The 21,492-nt window shown below is 47.8% G+C and overlaps 1 protein-coding gene across 4 annotated transcripts in view; it reads right to left on the minus strand.

The window, feature by feature from the left end:
- Positions 1-20,962, minus strand: part of LOC144671347 (nesprin-2-like) — a 55,168-nt gene extending 34,206 nt beyond the window's left edge. For 3 of the 4 annotated variants that reach the window (XM_078533191.1, XM_078533192.1, XM_078533189.1), the window contains exons 1-4: positions 20,868-20,962; positions 8,784-8,959; positions 6,502-6,652; positions 532-714 (exon numbers count right to left, since the gene is read on the minus strand). In XM_078533191.1, coding sequence (XP_078389317.1) covers positions 532-714; positions 6,502-6,652; positions 8,784-8,959; positions 20,868-20,924 — 567 coding nt within the window. In that variant the 5' untranslated portion in view covers positions 20,925-20,962. The other variant, XM_078533190.1, reaches the window with a different exon arrangement.
- Between the last annotated feature and the right edge of the window lie 530 nt (positions 20,963-21,492).

A 21,492-nucleotide genomic window follows, 5' to 3' on the forward strand; every position in this document is an offset into this window, starting at 1 on the left:
TTGCCCATTCCTAATTGCCCTAGAACTGAGTGGCTTGCTAGGCCATTTCAGAGAGCAGCTAAGAGTCAATCACATTGTTCTGGATCTGGAGTCACATGTAGGCCAGACCAGGTAAGGATGGCAGATAAGGACATTAGTGAACCAGATGGGTTTTTACAACAATCAATGATAGTTCTAGCTTTCAATTCCAGATTCATTAATTAAATTTAAATTCCACCAGCTGCCCTGGTAGGATTTGAACCCATGTCCCTAGAGCATTAGCCTAGGCTTCTGGATTGCTAACCCAGTGACATAACCACTACGCCACCACCTCCCCCAATGTCATTGGAGTATCGGCAACAGGAAAAGAGCGACAGCGCTCGAATAGTGCATAGGGATAATGAAAGAGTCACGTTTGCAAAGTGCCTTTCACGACCTTGAGACACCTCCAGAGTGCATCACAGCCATCAGTACCGTTAAAGGGTCATCGTCACTTTGGCCTGATGAAGGCTGCCAAACAGCTCAAGGGGTTTTAGGAGAGAAGTCAAATACCTTCAGCCTTTTGCAGATGATGCCAACTCTTCTCTGCAGGTTGTCCCACCTCTGGTTCCCATCATGCACCATTCCTCTCAGCTGGCCAGCCAATCGTATCCATTGCTCCCTGGCCAGTCGCCTGTAGCGTCTGTTTATAGACTCCAGTCGGATCACATACTCTTCCGTCTGCTTCCGGAGACTCTATTCCAATTAAAAAAAAAGCATTATTCCCAGTCTTATCCCTTCTTCTTCCCCTCAGCCTTGTGTGATTATCAGGGATTGGCTCGGGATTCGGGCCTAGGGCTCATGGTTTCTGGGTAGGGTTGCCAACAGGATTGGCCTGGAGTCTCCAGGAATTGAAGATCAATCTCCAGGACACTGCTGTGTGCCACCCTGGAGAAAAATCATCAGGATATTAAAAAATGATTTTTTTGGAAAATCTTGAACTTCTCTCTTGACCTGGTATAAAAAATATTGCAAATGGGGAAAAACAGGCTGACAGTCAATCATCATCCAATTGGGTAATGGGTCTTTTTGCTTTCCAGTTGGTGTAGGAAGGCCGTACGTCACAAGGATGGATGTGTTGGCCGACTAATGGCTGGAGCGTGGAGTCGTCATGTGATGAAACCTCCAGGAATATGTTTAATCACAGTTGGCAACCTTGTTTCCAGGTTCGGGGTTCAGGGTTTAGGGTTGAGGGAGTAGGCCTTGTGGATTGTGGAATTGGGTTCTTGGATCAGGGTTTGACTTCAGGGATTGTGGACTGGAGCCTTGGAGCCTCAGGTTGGGTTTCAGGGCTTGGAGCCGGCCTACAAAAGGAGACCATCGATCTGGGAGAAAAAAAAGAGTGAAGCCTAACCAGCAGTTTTTTAAAAATGTGGTGGTAGGCCCCAGAACAGCCTGACAGGCTTGCAATTGGACTAGAAGTGCAGCAACAAAGTGGTTAGCCAAAGTTGGTAAACAAAACCGATCCTCATTCCTTTCCAAGTCCCAGCAATTCCATGAGCAGGAGAACTGATCCACTCAAAGCGGATAAACCTTCTCTAAGTCTAACAGAGAGATGCGCCCGAAAGCCGGAAATAGGCGACTCAGGGTGATCACTGGTCCAGAAATTTAAGAGTTTCACACAAGAAAAAAATTATGAAAACCATTAAGGAAATAGCTAAAGAATCAGAATTTCACTCATAACTGCTGAACAAGAAAGGAGAGAGAGACAAAAGAAGGCAAGAAATCCCTCATAGTTCAGACCGAACTGAGACGCTGCACGTAGAACATGACATTAAACCAACCAGGCCCTCAGAGGACATGGCCTGAACCGATCGATGGTATACAGATGGATGCCACACAGCAGCAGGGGCCATGTCGGGCGGTGAGGGTATGGAGGGAGCTGTGCGGGGGAATCGTGTAGTGAACATTGACATAAGAACATGGAAGCAGGAGTCTGCTCCAACATTCGATGGCCAAACTGGTTGTGGTCTCACCTCCACTTTCCTGCCTGCCTCCCCCTTCCCCTACCATGAAATGAGGGCCCTACTAAAATCAGCTCCAGTATAAGAACATAAGAACTAGGAGTAGGAGTAGGTAATTCAGCCCCTCGAGCCTGCCCCACCATTCATTACGATCAAGGCTGATCTCATTTCGGCCTCAACTTCAATTTCCCGCCCTCTCCCCATAACCTTTGAACCTGTTACTAATTAAAAATCTGTCTATCTGCTCCTTAAATTTATTCAGCGTCCCGGCATCCACTGCGCTCTGAGGTAGTGAATTCCACAGATTCACGACCCTTTGAGAAAAGTAATTCCTCCTCATCTCTGATTTAAATCTACCAACCCTTAGCCTAAAACTATGGCCTCTCGTTCTAGAATGCCCCACAAGGGGAAACATCTGCTCCACGTCTACTGTGTCTACCCCCTTTAGCATCTTATATACCTCAGTTAGATCTCCTCTCATCCTTCTAAACTCCAGCGAGTATAGGCCTAAACTGCTCAATCTCTCCTCATAAGACAAGCCCCACATCTCTGGAATCAATCTAGTGAACCTCCTCTGAACCGCCTCCAGTGCAACTACATCCTTCCTCAAGTAAGGGGACCAAAACTGTGCACAGTACTCCAGGTGCGGTCTCACCAATGCCTTGTACCGTTGCAACAACACTTCCCTATTTTTATACTCTATTCCTTTAGCAATAAATGCCAAAATTCCATTTGCCTTCCTTATTTCCTGCTGTACCTGCATACTAGCCTTCAGCGATTCATCCACCAGGACACCCAGATCCCTCTGCACTGAAGCATTCTGAAATGGACTGTTAAAAGAACACTTTGTAAAAGGCCCTCCAGCTGAGGAGAGGTCACCATAGCGACAAGTCCGAGCTCTAGGCAGGCCGGAGATCAGTTTCAGCGCCCGGTTCCTGAACCCCTGACCCCTCCCACCCCCCCTGACCATTTCCTGCCTATTGTCGGTTTATAGGGTACCTGTGAAGGGAAAGCCGCTCTCCACTAAGCGTTCCAAACATCTGGAATCTTTCCGACGAAATGTGAACGGACAGTGAGCCTGTAACTTTTGCTGCAGAATTAACCTAAGGTAGAAACTTTGGTTGGTAAACATTTATGAATTTTGGGAAGTCAGCAGGTGTTATCGCTGAGGCAATTCGGAGACTTGCGGGTACAAATCTAAACAACGGTTAGGGTTTCAGTCAATCTTATATCGTGTTTCAATATACAGCGATAGTTTTCTTTCTATAGGCCTGGTTTGTGTCTGAAGCTTAGGAGGAGGAGTTCATAAAATTAAGATTAAATTGAATCTTCTGATTGGAGTGAATGAAATGCCCTGGGTTCCCGGGGAACCGGGGAAGGTGGGTTGGTCGGGGGTGGGGGAGTGGGGGGGGGGGGGGAGGTGGGGGGTGCGGGGTGTGGGGGAGGGGAGTGGGGGGTGCAGGGCGTGGGGGTGGGGGTGGGGGTGCGGGTGTCAGTGGGCTGTGGGGGTGTTGGTATTAGGACCATAACTTTGATGGGTTTTACATAAATGCCCTGGACTCGGGTTTGTGGATGAGGTAAAACTTAGCACATAGTGAGCAGAATAGTAGCAGAGGTCAGGAGGGGACAGACTGGCAAAATGGACAGGCAGATGCATTTTAATGCAACTATAAATGTGAAATGATGCACTTTGGGAGGAACAACATGAAGAGGCAGCACAATCTGAGGTGTTATTTTGAGGTTGGGGAGTGACCTGGTGGGGGGTGGTGGAGGGGGTGGGGAGTATGTTAATCCATCCTCGAAGATGGCAGGGGACAAGTTGGTCAGACAGTGAAGAGAGTGCACGGGGCACTTGTCTTTGTAAGTAGGTACCTCGAATATAAAACCCAGGGAGGTCCTGCTAAACTTTCACAAATTGCCCCGTTAGACCTCAAGATAGGGGATTGCGTATGGCCCGAGGCATCTCACTTTCAGACCAATGATTGGACCCTGGAGGGGGTGGGGGGGTAAAGAGAATTTAGCCAAGTGGCGGCCGGGAGGGGTGACTGCAGCCGCATGTGTTAACATTGCGACCCTGTCACGATGAAGTGCCTGCTCTAGTTGTAAGTGAGAGCAGCTAATTGCTGAAAGGTTAGGGCATTACTCTTAAGTATGTATAAGAACCGGTTTGCCCCTGTGGGGAGGGGAAGGAAAACGGTCTCTGTGCCTGTGTTCCCTGGGTTTTGTGAATGAACCCTTTAAGGAAGGGCTGGCTCCAGGTTCCTCCGGTACTCAGTGAGTGAGCCGCGAGTTGTAACAGCGTGGAGAGACAGCAGAAACTGGGATTTTCTCCTTCGAGCAGTGGAGGTTAAGGGGGGATTTAATAGAGGTCAAAATTGTGAGTGATTTTGATCAAGCAAGTGGGGAGAAATTAGTTCCTCTGGCAGTGTGTTGGTAATCAGAGATTATAGATTTAAAATTGTGAAAAGATCTAGGTGGGAAACCAGGAGAGATTTCTTCCCACAGGGAGGTGCTGGGGTCTGGAATGGATTACCTGAAAGGATAGTGGAAGCAGATTCCATAGATACCTTCTCAAGTCAGTTGGACAGGTACTTGAAGTGTATATAGCAACCCTCCCTTCACCACCCACCCCTAACCCCCTCCCTACTCGCTGCTCACATCCTGTTCCCACCCACCATTCCCCCTCCCCTCCATATTCTCTTTAACTGAGCTATATCCCACCTACTAACCATCATTAAGACCACTCTTCAGCCAGTCCACTGCTCAAATCCCTTTTACATAAGACCATAAGACATAGGAGCAGAAATTAGGCCATTCGGCCCATCGAGTCTGCTTCGCCATTCAATCATGGCTGATAAGTTTCTCAACCCCATTCTCCCGCCTTCTCCCCGTAACCTTTGACCCCCTTACCAATCAAGAACCTATCTATCTCGGTCCTAAATACACTCAATGACCTGGCCTCCACAGCCTTCTGTGGCAATGAATTCCATAGATTCACCACTCTCTGGCTAAAGAAGTTTCTCCTCATCTCTGTTCTAAAAGGTCTTCCCTTTACTCTGAGGCTGTGCCCTCGGGTCCTAGTCTCTCCTACTAATGGAAACATCTTCCCCACGTCCACTCTATCCAGGCCTTTCAGTATTCTGTAAGTTTCAATCAGATCCCCCCTCATCCTTCTAAACTCCATCGAGTATAGACCCAGAGTCCTCAAACGTTCCTCATATGTTAAGCCTTTCATTCCTGGGATGGTTCCCGTGAACCTCCTCTGGACTCTCTCCAGGGCCAGCACATCCTTCCTGAGATACGGGGCCCAAAATTGCTCACAATATTCTAAATGTGGTCTGACCAGAGCCTTATAAAGCCTCAGCAGCACATCCCTGCTTTTATATTCTAGTCCTCTCGAGGGTCCTTTGTCACCCTCAACGCTACTCCATGCACCCCAACCTATGCAAACCTCCGCTACCTGCAGCCCTTTTCACAATAGGTCCTGCTCACCCATTACTTCCACTGCTGAACCTACATCATCTTCCGATTCCCAAACCATTAAATTCAAAATCTTTATCCGTCCCCATGAATCCCATAGGTCCTGCCTAGTCTTTGCAAAGCTCTGCAGCATTATGCCGGCCTCCCACCAAACATGGGGGTTCTGTGTTGCATTCTCCCTTCTCTTCCACCATTGGCAGCCATGCCTTCAGCTGCTATGGTCACTTTCTGTGAAATTCCCTCTTTAAACGCCTCCCCCCCCCACCCAACCCAACCCCCCACCCATCCCGTTACATTGCCCGACTTCTAATGGTTCCTCCTCATCCCACCTTGAATTAGCGGGTAGGTTGAGAGAAACTATTTCTCCTGGTTGGTGGGGGTGGGGTGGGAGCGGGTGTGAGGGGTGGTGAGAGTCCAGAACAAGGTGGGGCAGAACCTTAAAAATTAGACCCAGGGGTGATATCAGGAAGCACTTGGAGTGGAAATCTAGTACTCCCGCTCCCTAAGAAAGTTGCTGAGGCTGAGGGTTGAAGCAGGGGGTGGGGTAGGTGGATAGTGGAGGTTGGGGGGTTGGTGTTGATTAAAAATTTCAAGACTGCGATTGATAGACTTTTATCGAGCAAGCGGATTCAGAGTTATGGCACCAAGGTGGGTAAATGGCATTAAGCTACAAATCAGCCATGATCTAATGGAATAGTGGAACAGGCTCCAAGGCCTGACTAGCCTCCTGCTGTTTCCATTTGTCTAGATGAGGCAAAAAAAAAGCTTCCTTTCCTACAGGACAATCTCCCCGAAAAGGACTCAATCGATCCAATTCCATTTAGCTGGAACAATGCCCTGTGGGACAGAGGCTACATAGAAACCTTTAACAACTGCTCCAGGGATGTTAAGATGATTGGAATTTTCCCTCAAGGGGAAGAACAATAGGGAATGTGGGAGCCTGTTTCTATGGATAACCTTGTGGATTCTAGGTGGGGGCGGAATTGATGGGCCGAACGGCCTTTTCCCACCTGGCCTGAAATTCCAGCAATTTGCTTACCTCAAATCTCTTCAGCTCCTCCTTCGCTTCGGTGTACAGAACCTGAGAGGACTGAGGCTCCTTCGCCACGGCTTCAGCCCAGCTCATCCAGTCATTGAACCGTGAGTAGTCATCCAGGAACGCCTGCCACAGCTGCCAGGACTGCTCCATCCTGAGGGAGACAGAGGTCACGGTGGGTGGGGAACCACTCCGTTAATCCCGAAACCCTTGGGCTGAGGTGAAGTTCAACTCCCTCCCTGCTTGGGATCTCCCAATGGAGGCAGGAAATCTGAGCAACACTTAAATCGCAGCCCCCCCCACCAACAACACCACATGCCTAGAGGGTAGGGTCATCACCCCCCCCCCCCCCCCCCCCCCCACCCCCCCACCCCCCCAGATGTTTAGTCACTCACTGCTTTAACACCGAGACACGGGACATGACTCGGACCCGGGGAGACACAGGAATGTAGAGTTGAGGCCACAATCAGATCAACCATGACCCTATTGAAGGGCGGGGCAGTGTCAAGGGGCTGAATGGCCTCTTCCTGAATTGTACGTTCATACTTTCTGATCTTTAAGGTTCTGGTAGAGACAGTGGCATTTGGGTGACCTCACTGCTAGAATCGATTCACTTCGCAAACTGGATCTATCCCACTTACTTAATGAGATAATCCTTATGAACTATAATTACCCCAGATGCTACTGGCTATAGCTGGCTGTGTATACAATTACAAACTTAAATGGGGGAGGAGGGGTGGTACTGTCACTGGGCTAGTAATCCAGAGGCCCAGACTAATGTTCTGGGGACATGGGCTCAAATCCCACCATGGCCTCTGGTGGAATTTAAATTCAACTCGGTGAAAAATCTGGAATAAAAAGCTAGTCTCAGTAATGGTGACCATGAAACTAACATCATTTGTTGTAAAAGCCCATCTGGTTCACTAACGTCCTTTTAGGGAAGGAAATCTGCCCTCCTTAACTCGTCTGGCCTACACGTGACTCCAGACCCACAGCCGTGCGGTTGGCTCTTAACTGCCCCTCTGAAATGGCCTAGCAAGCCACTCGGTTCAAGGGCAATTTGGGATGGGCAATACAAGCTGCCCTTGCCGGGGACGCCCACATCCCATGAAAGAATTTTTAAAAAACATACGAATTTGGAGGAGTAGGCCATTTGGTCCATCAAACCTACTATGACATTTGATCTAATCTGATTGTGGCCTACTTCCCTGTCTACCCCGCCTATTCCCTTTGACTCCCTTGTCAGTCAAGGATTTACCCAACTCAGCCTTAAAAGTATTCCTATCCCGGCCTCCACCACTCTCTAGGAAGGAGAATTCCACAGTCTAAAGAACTCAGTGGAAAAAATTCTCCTCACCTCCATCTTAAGTGGGAAACCCCTCATTTTGAAGCAGTGCCCCCCTAGTTCTAGATTCCCCCAGGAGGGGAAACACAGTGCCAGCATCTTACCCTGTCAAGCCCCCTCAGGATCTTATATGTTCCAATAGGATCACCTCTCATTCTTCTAAACTGCAATGAGTATAGGCCCAACTGGGAACAGACAGGATACTTGTAAGTGGAATCACATTGGAGAAATGTGTGTATTCTGACGCACCCCGTGCCACTATGTGGCGGACAGTGGCATTATGGTAATGTCACAGGTAATCCAGTGACCTAGGCTAATGTTTTGGGTACAAGGGTTCAAATCCCACCACGGCAGCTGGCGGAGTTTAAATTCAATGAATAAAATCTAGAATTGAAAAGCTAGTCTCAGTAATGATGACCATGAAACCATTGTCGATTGTCGTAAAAACCCATCTGGTTCACTAATGCCCTTTAGGGAGGGAAATCTGCCATCCTTACCCGGTCTGGCCTACATGTGACTCCAGACCCACAGCAACGTGGTTGACTCTTAGCTGCCCCTCTGAAATGGCCCTAGCAAGCCACTCAGTTCAAGGGCAATTAGGGATGGGCAACAAATGCTGGCCTTGCCAGTGACACCCACGTCCCATGGAAGAATAAGTAAAAAGAGATCCAGCAGGGTATTAATCAGGAAATGGATGACACATTCGCACAGGTCAGCTGGGAAGTGGTGATTGGTGCCAGTAGGCGAGAATGACCGACGATGGTCAGAATGCCTATGGGGCAGTGTGAGTGATGCCCCATGGGTCAGTCAGGCCAGTGCACATGGAGCAGGTGCCCCATATGCCAGGGTGACCATGGGTAGGTGTGGCTGATTTCCACGTTTCAGAGTGACTGGCACCTGGTGCCCGTGGGTCAGAGTGATCGGTGCCCGTGATACTCACTTGATGCGTCTTTCTAGGGACAGTGCGCAGATGTCGCACTGCTGTCTGTCGGGCATTCTCGACACGGATTCAACGTTGTTTTCCTCTGTTTCTATGATCCAGCAGCCTGATAGGGGGCTGTCAGCAAGCCCTGAAGGCAGGCACTCATCTCTGTGCATATCCAGACTCCACACGCTCTGCAAAGGACGGCAGAGCTGTTGGTAAATAAAACATCAACCCTGGTAACAGTAAACATGCGGTCAAAGCACAATTATGATGCAAGAATCAGTTCGTTGCCTCCTCCCTCATTGAACACAAAACAAAATTTTTCCAAACGCCACCTTACTGGCTCAGGAGGGTGGAAAAAAAAACCTTTCATTGAAGGCAGTGATACATGATCTCTATAAAACCCGACTAGTGAACAATCTTCTGAATGGGCACTTCACAGCCTTCTGTAAACATAGCCTTCACCAATTTCAGACCATGAACTCTGTACCTCGTTTTGATTTTTTCTTTTGTTGCCATCTGACGCTCTGAATCTTATCTTCATGTTTTTGCTTTTGGACAGAGCTGTGCAGCATTCTGCCATCCGCACGCACTCTGGACCAACGCTTTGTTTCTTTATTACCACCATCACCACTCCCTTTGCCATTTGTATTGGAATCTATCCCACCCTCTACCCTATCCCAGTTGTTCATCCTCACCCTCCCCCCTTTCAAATGGTATAAAACCCATCACATTTCTAATCTAAAACCCACCACATTTCTAATCTAAAACCCATCACGTTTCTAATCTAAAACCCATCACATTTCTAATCTAAAACCCATCACATTTCTAATCTAAAACCCATCACATTTCTAATCTAAAACCCATCACATTTCTAATCTAAAACCCATCACATTTCTAATCTAAAACCCATCACGTTTCTAATCTAAAACCCATCACATTTCTAATCTAAAACCCATCACGTTTCTAATCTAAAACCCATCACGTTTCTAATCTAAAACCCATCACGTTTCTAATATAGAACCCATCACATTTCTAGTCTAAAACCCATCACATTTCTAATCTAGAACCCATCACATTTCTAATCTAGAACCCATCGCATTTCTAATCTAAAACCCATCACATTTCTAATCGAAAACCCATCACATTTCTAATCTAAAACCCATCACATTTCTAATCTAGAACCTATCACATTTCTAATCTAGAACCCATCACATTTCTAATCTAGAACACATCACATTTCTAATCGAAAACCCATCACATTTCTACCTTCCTTCAGTTCCAAAGAAGAGTGAAGAGCCATATACACTGTTCACTATTGTCAATAAACTGCCAAGAATAAAAGCAAAATACTGCAGATACTGGAAATCTGAAACAAAACGCTGGGAAAGCACAGAGCTCTGAAGAAGGGTGATACGGAGTTGAAACGTTAACTCTGTTTCTCTCTCCACAGATGCTGCCAGACCTGCTGAGTTTTTCCAGTACTTGGTTTTCTTCACTATAATAAAAATGGAATTAGGATTGGGATCAGCGCACGGGTGCCTGTTATCAGAGGGGTGGAAATTCAAGATGGGAAAGATGGAACATTGGAAATCCCAATTCAGGGTGAATCCCCAAAATTGAGTTTATCTACGATACGATAACAGTAAGAGAGAGGATTTGCAGGTTCTTAAAATTCGGGTTATGCTGTTTTGATATATGGCAGTAGAAGGGGAGGAATACTGTCTTTAAACTTGATTGTTATTCAACGTATGATATTATTATTGATGATATGTTATCTAAATAAACGGGTAGAAATTTGCTTGACAGCACAGACTGTGATCGATGGGGATGCCGATGAATTTTTTAGTGACAGACTTTTATAGAGCAATTCGCACCCTTGTGTTTGTGGGGTGGGGGGAACTGTAAGGAAATGGTTAATTCTTGACTTTTCTCTTTTGCCTGTTAAGTACATCTCAATTATATGGACAGTTTAAAATGATAGGGAATCCAGTCAGAAGAGCTTAATAAGTTACTGCTGAAGGCACACAATGTCTAGGGACAGTCCTCGCTGGTAATGGAATTCAGCACTTGTAGCTTAAAATCACAACTGTAAAAAAAATCGAAATTAAAATTGTAGTTTAAAATCGAAACAGATGATTACAATATTATTCGGTTTGGAGTATTTATGGAAAGGGTCAACAGAGCAGTCAAAAGGTGCAGATACTCAACTAGACGAGGGAGAGTTTCAGGGAGGTGGAAAGGGATTGGACCCCAATGGGTCGAAACAAAGATTCTTTGGGAAAACATGAAGGCCCACGAAACAGAGTTCCGTGGTGTCACTGGTGCCAGAGCCATGGGAGCCCCCTGAAGTCGTAAATTGGTGTAGCTTGTGTGTCACCCCGTGAGCTCGTACTGGCATGCACCAGGAAGTCTGACTGATTTGACGCACATTATGGGAACTTAACACTGAACGTGTGGGCGAATCAGCCACAGCTGGACATGTGTTCAGCAGCACGAGGGAATTCCCCCCCGACTAATGCCCCACCTCACCGCTCGTGCTATTTAAAGGGACAGCCGCCCAGCTTGAGGGGTGACTCACTTCTGCTGTTGTAAAGTTACGGGAAACACTAGAGTGCTTCCCCAAGACTGTTCACCAGCTGGTACGTCCAATCGGGAAGGGCAGAGGATCGGGTCACCCAAGTGGCCAAGAGGGGTGGCGCTGTCGTTGTGGGGCCTTGGGCTCTGCAACACAAGAAGTGGAGCAGAGGCTGCAGAGAAAGGGAAAGCTCTGCACAGGGAGGGGAGGAAGAGGAGGAGGACTCTCCAAGGTTTTGCCAAGAGCGTTTCTCCTACCTCCAGCTCAACCAAGAGCAATGCCAGAGACATTTCAGATTTAACCAAGGAGGTGGCCACAGAACTAGTGTCAGTCGTGGCTCAGCACTCTCACCTCCGAGTTACAAGATTCTAGGTTCAAGTCCCACTCCAGAGATTTGAAAAAACTAGGCTCATGCTCCAGTGCGGTACTGAGGGAGTGCTGCACTGTCAGAGGGGCCGCCTCTCAGATGAGACGTTAAAACTGAAGTCTCATCTGCCTGCTCGGGTGGGTGTAAAAGATCCCATAGCGCTATCTCAAAGCAGAGTAGGTCAGTCATCCAATACTTATCCCTCAATCAACATCACACAAAAAAACAACAGGTTAATCTGGTCATTATCACATTGCTGTTTGTGGGATCTTGCCGTGCACAAATTGGCTGCCACGTTTCCGACATTACAACAGCGACTACACTTCAGCAAAGTACTTCATTGGCTGTAAAGGGCTTTGAGACATCCAGTGGCAGTGAAAGGCACTATATAAATGCAAGTCTTTATTTTACTTCAACACAACCCCGGGGTTTCACCCCAAGGTGAGCAGGGGGCTGCCAGTGGCTGTAAAGATCCCAGCCGCGCTGGGCTCCTACACGACCAGACCTTTCCAGGCAGAAGTGGGTGACAGAGCCATCATCTCCCAGTGTGCCATTCATCGCTGCATACCAGAGGCTACAGAGGCCCCGTTTGCAAAGAGAGGCAATCACATCAGGTTCTCCTTAAACACCATTTCCCAGCATCCGTATGGGACATCCCATCACAGTATCTGCTTGGCTAAGAGCCCGCAATAAAAAAAGCTGCCAACGATAACTGTTCCAAACCATCTATATCCAAAACATATCCCTTCATCTAAACAGAACAGCTTTGTGCATTCCCTTAGTGCCCGTTCCACTGATGCCTTTTCCTCGTACTCCTGAAGCACTGTGCCCGTCGCTGCGGTATGACTAGTCGAAGGCTGCAATGCAGTCAGGTAGATGGCATCGAGCAGTTTCGGGGGCCCAGCTTTGGACTGCACCTTCTCGGCACAGGCAGAAGCATCCTGGGCTGGCTGACCGACAGGCACTGGCGAAGCGGCAGCTCTGGGAGGGCAAATGCTGTCACCCGGAGAGGAGGGCAGCAGCTCAGTGCCCCGTGGAGCCACTGCCGACAGGGCAATCTGGCTGGAGGGCAGAGTGTTGAACTGGCGCGACACCCTGCTTGTCTCTCTGAGCACGGAGACCTGTGGCTATGACGGCAGCAGTCTGAGCCTATGTGGTAGCAAGTATGGATCTCAGCCTGAGCTGTGCTGACTGGAACTGGCTGTGGCAGTGCCCAGAGCACACCCAATGTTGACTGAACGGTTTCAGTCTGGGTTGCAGAGGAAGCTGAGACAATGGCCACCAGATTCTGTGCCATGGCTGGCTCCACACGGCTACCTTTCAGTTGCCCACCACTCCCACATTGGAAAGGGTCAGGCTCCAAGCTCTGTGCCATGCCCTGTGCCACATTGGAGCCGGACTCCTCCACACTCCTGGTCCGAGAGAGGAAGCTGCCTGGCAGACCCGTCAGTGCATCAGATATCTCAGTGTGCGCCCTCAGCAGGATTCTCCTGTCTGCTATCCCAAAGTCCTCATTCATGTCTTCTTTAGCAGAACTCGCCTGTGATCTCGTCCTCCAGTGAGCTGGCACATGAACTATCCTTTTACCCTGGCGTGGCTGTAGTCAACTTGCTCATCTTAGCTCGATACTACCTTCCAAAGTTCGCACAGTGCCAGGGTTCGAGCTGGTGGCTGCGAGAGTCAGATCAAGTGATGAAGGTTAATCAAAACGTTAGCGTTGCTCTCCCCTTCCTCCTGGGATTGCCGAAATCAGGCGGGCAACTATTCTCAGGGATTTGAAAGCAGAAAATCCAAAGGGGAGGGTCTGGGTGAGGGTGGGAGATGTTCGGGTGAGGGTGGGAGAGTTGCTCAGGCAATAAAACTGTTCTTGTCCCCCTGCCAGTTCTGCTCTGCTACCTTCTATTGTGCATCGCCCTGTCTCTCCAAGAGACAGAGGGTGGGATATCAGTGATTGCGTTGCACTGTGCCTGCCATGGCTACTCAGCTGGAGGTATGTGGAGGCAGCGAGAGGTGAGTGAGAGGGTGGCATCAGTGGAAGGTGTACGATGTGGGGCAGCTGAGTGTTAGGCCTGAGTCTTGATTGCCAGAGACTGATGCTGGGCGAGTGGTGAGGATGTGGTGCTTTGAACACCGTGCGGTGATGCGATGGGTACGAGGTCCTCTGAAGATGCATTCGCTGACCTTGCCCACCCACACAAAGTCATTAAAAACTTCTTCTGGCAATGCTACTGGGTCTTCAGGGCCAGGCTGTGGGTGATCATCCCCCTGGTCACCTGCTCCTACTCTCTTTGTTGACCATTCTGGAGATCCTCATGACCGCCCCACCCTGGGAAACATGGCTTCACTTGCTCCTCCTGTCGACGTCCATGACTAAGGCCTCCACCATCGCATCTGTGAACCCTCCCCCAGACCTGGTGCTCCATTTCCTTTCTTCCCAGTTGAAGACAGTTGCAGAGTTGGCAGTCAGCAGTAGCCCCCTTTCAGTCAGTGTCGATTCCCTTTAAGAGGAGCAGGCCGGGAACATACAAGGGAACCCAACATTATTTTATAAACATATAGATGGTAAAAGAAGTCTAAAGGGAGGAGGGTCCAACGAGGAACTGGAATGGAAATCTTGGGGAAGGCGAGTATGGCTGAGGTACAGAAGCACTCTGCATCCCTCTTCATTAGACAAGAGGATGCTGCCAATGTCACTGTATTGAGGAGGGTTCTAGAGGAATTGGATTGGATCGAAATTGATAAAAAGGACAAACTTAAACAATTGACAGTCCTCAAATCAGAAGGTTTATGTGCTCCAGATGGGACACATCCAGGTTACTGAGGGAAGCAAAGAGTGGAAATTACAGATGCTCTGGCTACAATCTTTCAATCTTCTGTGGATTGTGAGCAGTGTCAAAAGGACTGGAAGACTGTGAATTTTACACCTCTGCTAAAAAAAGAGGGGGAGGGATAAAGAATCCAGACTAACATCGGCATTTGGAAAACCTCCAGGGAAATCAAGCAATTAATATTGGGGATGCACAAGAGGCCAGAATTATTTTTTTTTAAAAAGAGGAGAGAAGATATCTGGGAGGGTTGAGGGGCAAGGACATGAAGGGATTTGAAGAAAAAAGAAAGAGTACTTTAAAATTAAGATGTTGCTTGATCGGGAGCCAATGTAGGTCAGGTGAGCACAGGAGTGATAGAGGAGTAGGGCTTGCTGTGAGTTAAGACATGAGCAGCTGAGTTTTGGTTGACCTCAAATTTAAGGAATATAGGATGTGGGAGACCAGCCAGGATTGCTTTGGAATAGTCGAGTCTGGAGGTAACGAAGACATGGGTGAGGGTTTCAGTAGCAAATGAGCTGAGATGGGGGCAAAATAGACGCCTTCATAATGGCACGAATTTGAGGTTGGAAGCTCATTTTGGGATCAGATGTGACATCAAGGATGCAAACAGACTGGCTTCATTTCAGATTATTGCCTGGGAGAGGGACAGAGTCAGTAGCTAGGGAATGGAGTTTCGAGCGGGAACCAAAAGCAATGTCTTTAGTCTTCCCAATGTTTAATTGGAGGAAATTCCTGCCCATCCAGTACTGGATGTCGGATAAGCAGTTTGATAACTTTAGCAACGGTGGACTCGTCAAGAGGGGTGGTGGCGAGGTAGAGCTGGGTGTCCTCAGTGTACATGAGTGAAAACTAATGCTGAACCTGCAGATGATGTCATGAAGGGGCAGCCATTGAATGTCAAGGGGAGATGGTTAGATTCTCTTGTGGGAGATGGTCACTGCCTGACACTTGGATGTCACAGAGTGGTTCCCAGCCTGTGAAGGACGGAGGCAGTACTAGATCCAGCTCGGGAGAATGGAAGTGAGGGACATGGAACGTGTTCTATTGGGGAAGCATTTGGGGGAACTGTGATCAGAATCCAAAATCTGGAATAGATCACCCCCCTCAATGGAAAAGAACAAGTCATAGAGCCATTATACAACACAGGGCCATTCAGCACATTGAGTCTAGGCTGGCTCTTTGTAGAGCAATCCAGTCAGTCCCATTCCCCCGCTCTATCCCTGCAAGTTTATTTCCTTCAAGTGCCCATCCAATTTGCTTGTGAAATCATTGATCATCTTCGCTCAAACTCAGCAATAACGTCCAATCAAGCATAAAAATAGTTAACTGTCGGTGGGGAGGGGGATCTTCAGAGATTTGAGAAAAAAATCTCTCCCTTGGAACCAAAAATTGTCAGGTAAGGTAGTAACCGACCAATAGGAGACCTTCAAAGAGGAGATGGTTCAGGTATAGAGTAGACAGATTCCAATGAGTTGGGGGATACAGAAAAGCATTCCAAATCTAGAACAAAAACAGAATTACCTGGAAAAACTCAGCAGGTCTGGCAGCATCGGCGGAGAAGAAAAGAGTTGACGTTTCGAGTCCTCATGACTCTTTTCTGCCGAAGGGTCATGAGGACTCGAAACCTCAACTCTTTTCTTCTCCGCCGATGCTGCCAGACCTGCTGAGTTTTTCCAGGTAATTCTGTTTTTGTTTTGGATTTCCAGCATCCGCAGTAGTTTTTTGTTTTTATTCCAAATCTAGAGCTCCCTGGATAATGAAAGAGGTTAAAACGAGGCTGGAAAAGGAATCTTATGACAACTGTAAGGTTCACGATACAGAAAACCAAGCGGAATATAGAAAGTACAGAGGAGATTTTTAAAAAAGGACACAAGGGAGGCAGAGTATCAGATTAGATTCTTTTTCACTCTTCCATGGGATGTGGGCATCACTGGCAAGGCCAGCATTTGTTGCCCATCCCTAGTTGCCCTTGAAATGAGTGGCCTGCTGGACCATTTCAGAGGGGCAGTTAAGAGTCAACGGCATTACTGTGGGTCTGGAGTCACATGTAGGCCAGAATGGCAGATTTCCTTCCCTAAAGGGCATTAATGAACCAGGTGGGTTTTTTTCAACAATCGATGATAGTTACATGGTTACCGTTACTGAGACTAGCTTTTCAATTCCAGATTTTATTAATTGAATTTAAATTCCACCAGCTGCTGTGGTGGGATTTGAACCCATGTCCCCAGAGCATTAGTCTGGGCCTCTGGATTAATAGTTACTAGTGCAGTGACATTACCACTGCACCACCGTCTTCCCAAAAGATTAGCGACCATCTTAAAAGGGAATCCAAAAAGGCTTTTATAAACATAGAAACAGAAAAACTATCAAAAGAAGGGTGTTACTGGTTATAGAACAAAACAAAAGAGATTTTCTTGTGGCGGTAGAGGCCGAGGTACTGAGTGAGCACTTTGCATCTGCTTTCACTAGAGGATGGTGAAATTTGAATTCAATAAAAATCCGGAATTAAAAATCTGATGATGACTACAAAACCATTGTCGATTGTTGTAAAAACCCATCTGGTTCATTAATGTCTCTTTAGGGAAGGAAATCTGCCATCCTTACCCGGTCTGGCCTACATTTGACTCCAGATCTACAGCAATGTGGTTGACTCTCAAATATCCTCTGAACAAGGGCAATAAAAGCTGGCCTGGCCAGCAACGCCCACATCGCATGAACGAATAAAAACCAACTTGTGGGAGAGATTAGAACGAGGGGACTCAGGTTTAAGAATAAGAGGTTTACCTTTTAAGGCGGAGATGAGGAGAATTTTTTTCTCTCGAGGGTCTTTAGTTTGTGGAATTCTCTTCCCCAGAAAGCAGTGGAGGCTGGCTCATTGAATTTTTCCAAGGCAGAGTTAGATTGACATGCAAGTCAAGGGTTGTGGGGGAGGGGAGGGGGTGGTACGGGAAGCAGATGGAAAAGTCTGGTCAAGACCACAACCAGATCAGTCGTGATCTTATTGAATGGCAGCGCAGTCTTGAAGGGCTGAATGGCCTACTCGTGCTCCTAAGTCCCATATGTTCCTATACCCCTAAATTGGCCAAGAGATAGAAAACAGAGAAACAGGGTCAAGTATCCATTGGTGTTCCCCAGAGGTACGTATTAGGACCGCTTCTCTTTGAGACATATTAAAGATTTGGACTTTATCCAACGATCGATTTCAAGAGGGAGGAAATGATACAAAACCTGAAAACGTATTAAACAGTGAGGAGAATAGTAACAAACTCCAGGAGGACATAAAACAGGCGCACACATGGCAGATGAAATTTAACACAGAAGTGGGAAGCGATAATTTTTTGGTAGGAAGAATGAGAGTCAATATAAACTAAATGTTTCAATTTTAAAGGCGCTTGGGGGGTGTCAGTAGTGTAGTGGTAATGTCACTGGATCAGTAATCTAGAGGCCGAGGCTAATGCTCTGGGGACACGAGTTCAAATCCCACTATAGCAACCGGTGGAATTTAAATTCAATTAATAAAATCTGAAACTGAAAGCTAGTCTTAGTAATGGTGACCATAAAAATATCATTGATTGTTGTTAAAAACCCATCTGGTTCATTAATGTCCCCTTTAGGGAAGGAAATCTGCCATCCTCACCCGGTCTGGCCTACATGTGACTCTTAACTGCCCCTCTGAAATGGCCTAGCAAAGCCACTAAGGGCAATTAGGGATGTGTAATAAATGCTGGCATTGCCAGGAATGTCCACATTCCATGAAAGAATGAAGGAAAACTAAGGGTGTATGTACCCAAATATTTGAAGGGGGAAAAGATAAATTGCAAAAGTTGTTTAAAAAAATACATATGGTTTTCCTTGGTTTTATTAATTGGAGGGTTGGAGCACAAAAGCGAGGCCGTTGTGTTAGGGCTCTATACATAAAAAGATTAGGCCTCAGCTGGAAAAGTGTGTTAAATTCTGTGCACATACTTTAGGAAGGATGTCAATGTAATACTAGGGCCTGGCATAGCAAGGGTTAACGTGGGACCGGGTACGGTACAGCACAGTGCGATGTAAACTATACAAGATTCAGAACCACTTCATGAGACCTCCCGAACTGCACACAACATCTTACAACAGCCAAGGCCTTTGGAGAGGATGCAGATTGTATTTACCAAATATGGTTCCAGGGAGGTGAGACTCAAAGAAACATAGAAACTAGGGGCAGGACTAGGCCATTCGGCCCTTCGAGCCTGCTCTGCCATTCATTATGATCATGGCTGATCATCCAACTCAATAGCCTGCTCCCGCTTTCTCCCCATACCCTTTGATCCCTTTCGCCCCAAGAGCTATATCTAACTCCTTCTTGAAAGCATACAATGTTTTGGTCTCAACTACTTTCTGTAGTAACAAATTCCACAGGTTCACCACTCTCTGGGTGAAGAAATTTCTCCACATCTCAGTCCTAAATGGTCTACCCCATATCCTCAGGCTGTGACCCCTGGTTCTGGACTCCCCCACCATTGTGAACATCCTTCCTGCATCCACCCTGTCTAGTCCTGTTAGAATTTTATAGGTTTCTATGAGATCCCCCCTCATTCTTCTGAACTCCAGTGAATATAATCCTAATCAACTCAATCTCTCCTCATATGTCAGTCCCGCCATCCCAGGAATCAGTCGGGTAAACCTTCGTTGCACTCCCTCTATAGCAAGTACATCCTTCCTCAGATAAGGAGACCAAAACTGCACACAATATTCCAGGTGTGGTCTCACCAAGGCCCTGTACAATTGCAGCAAGACATCCCTGTCCCTGTACTCGAATCCTCTGGCTATGAAGGCCAACATACCATTTGCCTTCTTTACCGACCGCTGCACCTGCATGCTTACCTTCAGTGACTGGTGTACAAGGACACCCAGGTCTCGTTGCACATTCCCTTCTCTCAATTTATAGCCATTCAGATAATAATTTGCCTTCCTGTTTTTGCTACCAAAATGGATAACCTCACATTTATCCACATTATACTGCATCTGCCAAGCATTTGCCCACTCACTCAGCTTGTCCAAATCACACTGAAGCATCTCTGCAATCTCCTCACAGCTCACCCTCCCACCCAGCTTTGTGTCATCTGCAAATTTGGAGATATTAGATTTAATTCCCTCATCTAAATCATTAATATAGTGATAATACAGTCATAAGGAGAGACGGCACAGAGAAGCTGGGGTTGCTCTCCTTTGAGAAGGGAAGATTAAGAGATTTGATAGAGATGTTCAGAATCATGAGTGGTTTTGATAAGAGTAAATAAAGAGAAACTGTTCTCAGTGACGGGATGGTCACTAACCAGAGGACGCCAATCAAAGATAATTGACAAAAGAACTAATGGTGACACTTTTTTTTATATAAACACGGGTGTTGTGGTGGTCAGGAATGCACAGCCTGAAAGGGGTGACAGAAGAAAATTCAATAATCACATTCACAAAGAGAGAACTGGGCAAGAAATCGCAGGGAATTAATTTACACGACCATGGGGGGAAAAATAGAGAAGAGTGGGATTAGTTGGAGGACTGTACCAAAGGCCAGCACAGGTCTGATGGGCGGAGAGGCCTCCTTCTGTGCTGTATCGTACTATGAGAGGAGGGGACGGGGAGAAACCTAGAGGGGTTGTCTCTCATTGTTTTACGGGATGAATCCAGTCAATCTGATTGGCTCCAGCTCTAAATTCCCACTTTGGGGCTAGGTTTCTGTGACAATTGCCCACAGATTATCACTCAGACTGACATCGTGTTGATGTTTTTCTGATCTCGCCCCCTTCAGGCGTAAACCTTGCTGGGGGTGGGCCGGTTTTCTTGGGCAGCAGCACAGCCTGGGTGTTGGGGCAGGACCCCACCCTGGGCTATGGTGACCCCTTCCCAGCAGCTCGTTGCGGACAGCCAGCTGCGGATGGCGGGGAGGGGGAGGGGGAGGGGGAGGGGGTGGGTGATGCGGGTCTTCTGGATGTCCCGGGCGACCTTGCCGGCCAGCTCGAGGATCTCGGGCCCGCGGGTGCTCGAGGACGGCGGCCAAGTGGACGGGGACTCCGGCCCCCACAGGCTCGGCGCAGTGACTCTTACACAGGAGGCGACGGATACGGCCGGCAGGGAACTGGAGACCGGCTCTGGAGGAGCGAGTCTTGGCCTTGGCCTTGGCACGCCCCCTTTCCCTCCTGCTTTACCGCGACCGGACATCTTGTTGTTGGTCCCCTGTTGAAAACCTTCACCAATGTTCAATTCAGTTGATGAACCACACCGACCTTCTGCCTAACTGGTACAGATTCTCAACGTCCCGCTCACACTGCATTAATATTTCCAAATACCTGGCTTTTAAAGTCAGCGGAAACTTGTTGCTTCTCGTGTAAAAGATCCATCTCCATAGTAACAACAGCCTCAAAACCTCGCAAACTCAACTGTGTTTACGTGCAGTCTGGAACGTGAAGGCCTTGAACTGTGTACTTGGTGCTAATCAGTGACTTGGCTCTCCACAGGATTACAGCCAGTTCCCATCAAGCTCACCTGCCAGATTTCCTACCAAAAGGCACCAATTAATCACAGCGGACCGGTTCTGCAGTGTAGTCACTCACTGCTACCCCCAGTTCGGGGTTGCCGACTGTGGAGCTGGAAGGGCTCCGCTCTCAGAGTCAGTTCACTGCTGCACCACCTGCCACCTCGAGAGGCAGAGGGTGTGTCGGGGACAAAGGTTAGCTCGGCTCAGGTGACAGCATCCCGGGCTCCGGTTCGCTGCCTCAGTACCTGGGCCTCAGGCAGCTGGAGAGAGAGAGAGAGAGGGAGAGAGAGGGAGAGAGAGAGAGAGTCACACTGGCTGTTGAGAGGGCAAATTAACCCCCCCTCAATGGCAGGACCATCCCAGATTTGCACAAGTGCGGTAGCGGGTGGGTAAAGCCATGTTTTACCTGCTGGCCGCGAGGGCGGCTTTTCAGACCG

Source organism: Cetorhinus maximus, chromosome 32 (assembly GCF_964194155.1).
Source record: "Cetorhinus maximus chromosome 32, sCetMax3.hap1.1, whole genome shotgun sequence".
Classification (NCBI taxonomy): domain Eukaryota; kingdom Metazoa; phylum Chordata; class Chondrichthyes; order Lamniformes; family Cetorhinidae; genus Cetorhinus; species Cetorhinus maximus.